General features: G+C 46.6%; 1 protein-coding gene across 1 annotated transcript in view; it reads right to left on the minus strand.

Annotated features, from left to right (window-relative positions):
- Nucleotides 1-115, minus strand: part of CCDC122 (coiled-coil domain containing 122) — an 8,193-nt gene extending 8,078 nt beyond the window's left edge. The window contains 1 exon segment of the mRNA XM_005420752.1: nt 63-115. Within this exon segment, the coding sequence (XP_005420809.1) occupies nt 63-115 (53 nt within the window).
- Nucleotides 116-335: the final 220 nt, after the last annotated feature.

Consider the following 335-nt stretch of genomic DNA (forward strand, 5'->3'; position numbering starts at 1 on the left):
GCTCGGCGGTGCCTGAGGGCGTCCTGCTCCGCGCCCTTTGCTCCCCGGCTCCCCGAGTTAACCATTCACTGTATTAGACTGCACTTGCTGCCATCATTTGTTCTGGAGAGAACATCAAGTTTTCCCGGGCACCACTGGGTTATGAAGGACAAGAGATGTGGCCCAGTTTCTTCTGGCCTATGCCGTGCCCTGCTCTGTCGCCACGGACTTGCCTCTGCCCCACTTGTACTCCTCTAGGGAATTGTAGGGAATTTTAACCCTAAATCACACTATTTTTATAATTTGATTTTTAAATTTCCCTTTTTTGTATTTTTTATATTTTTGTAACATATTTA

The sequence above is a fragment of the Geospiza fortis genome, unplaced genomic scaffold, assembly GCF_000277835.1.
Source record: "Geospiza fortis unplaced genomic scaffold, GeoFor_1.0 scaffold194, whole genome shotgun sequence".
NCBI classification, from domain to species: domain Eukaryota; kingdom Metazoa; phylum Chordata; class Aves; order Passeriformes; family Thraupidae; genus Geospiza; species Geospiza fortis.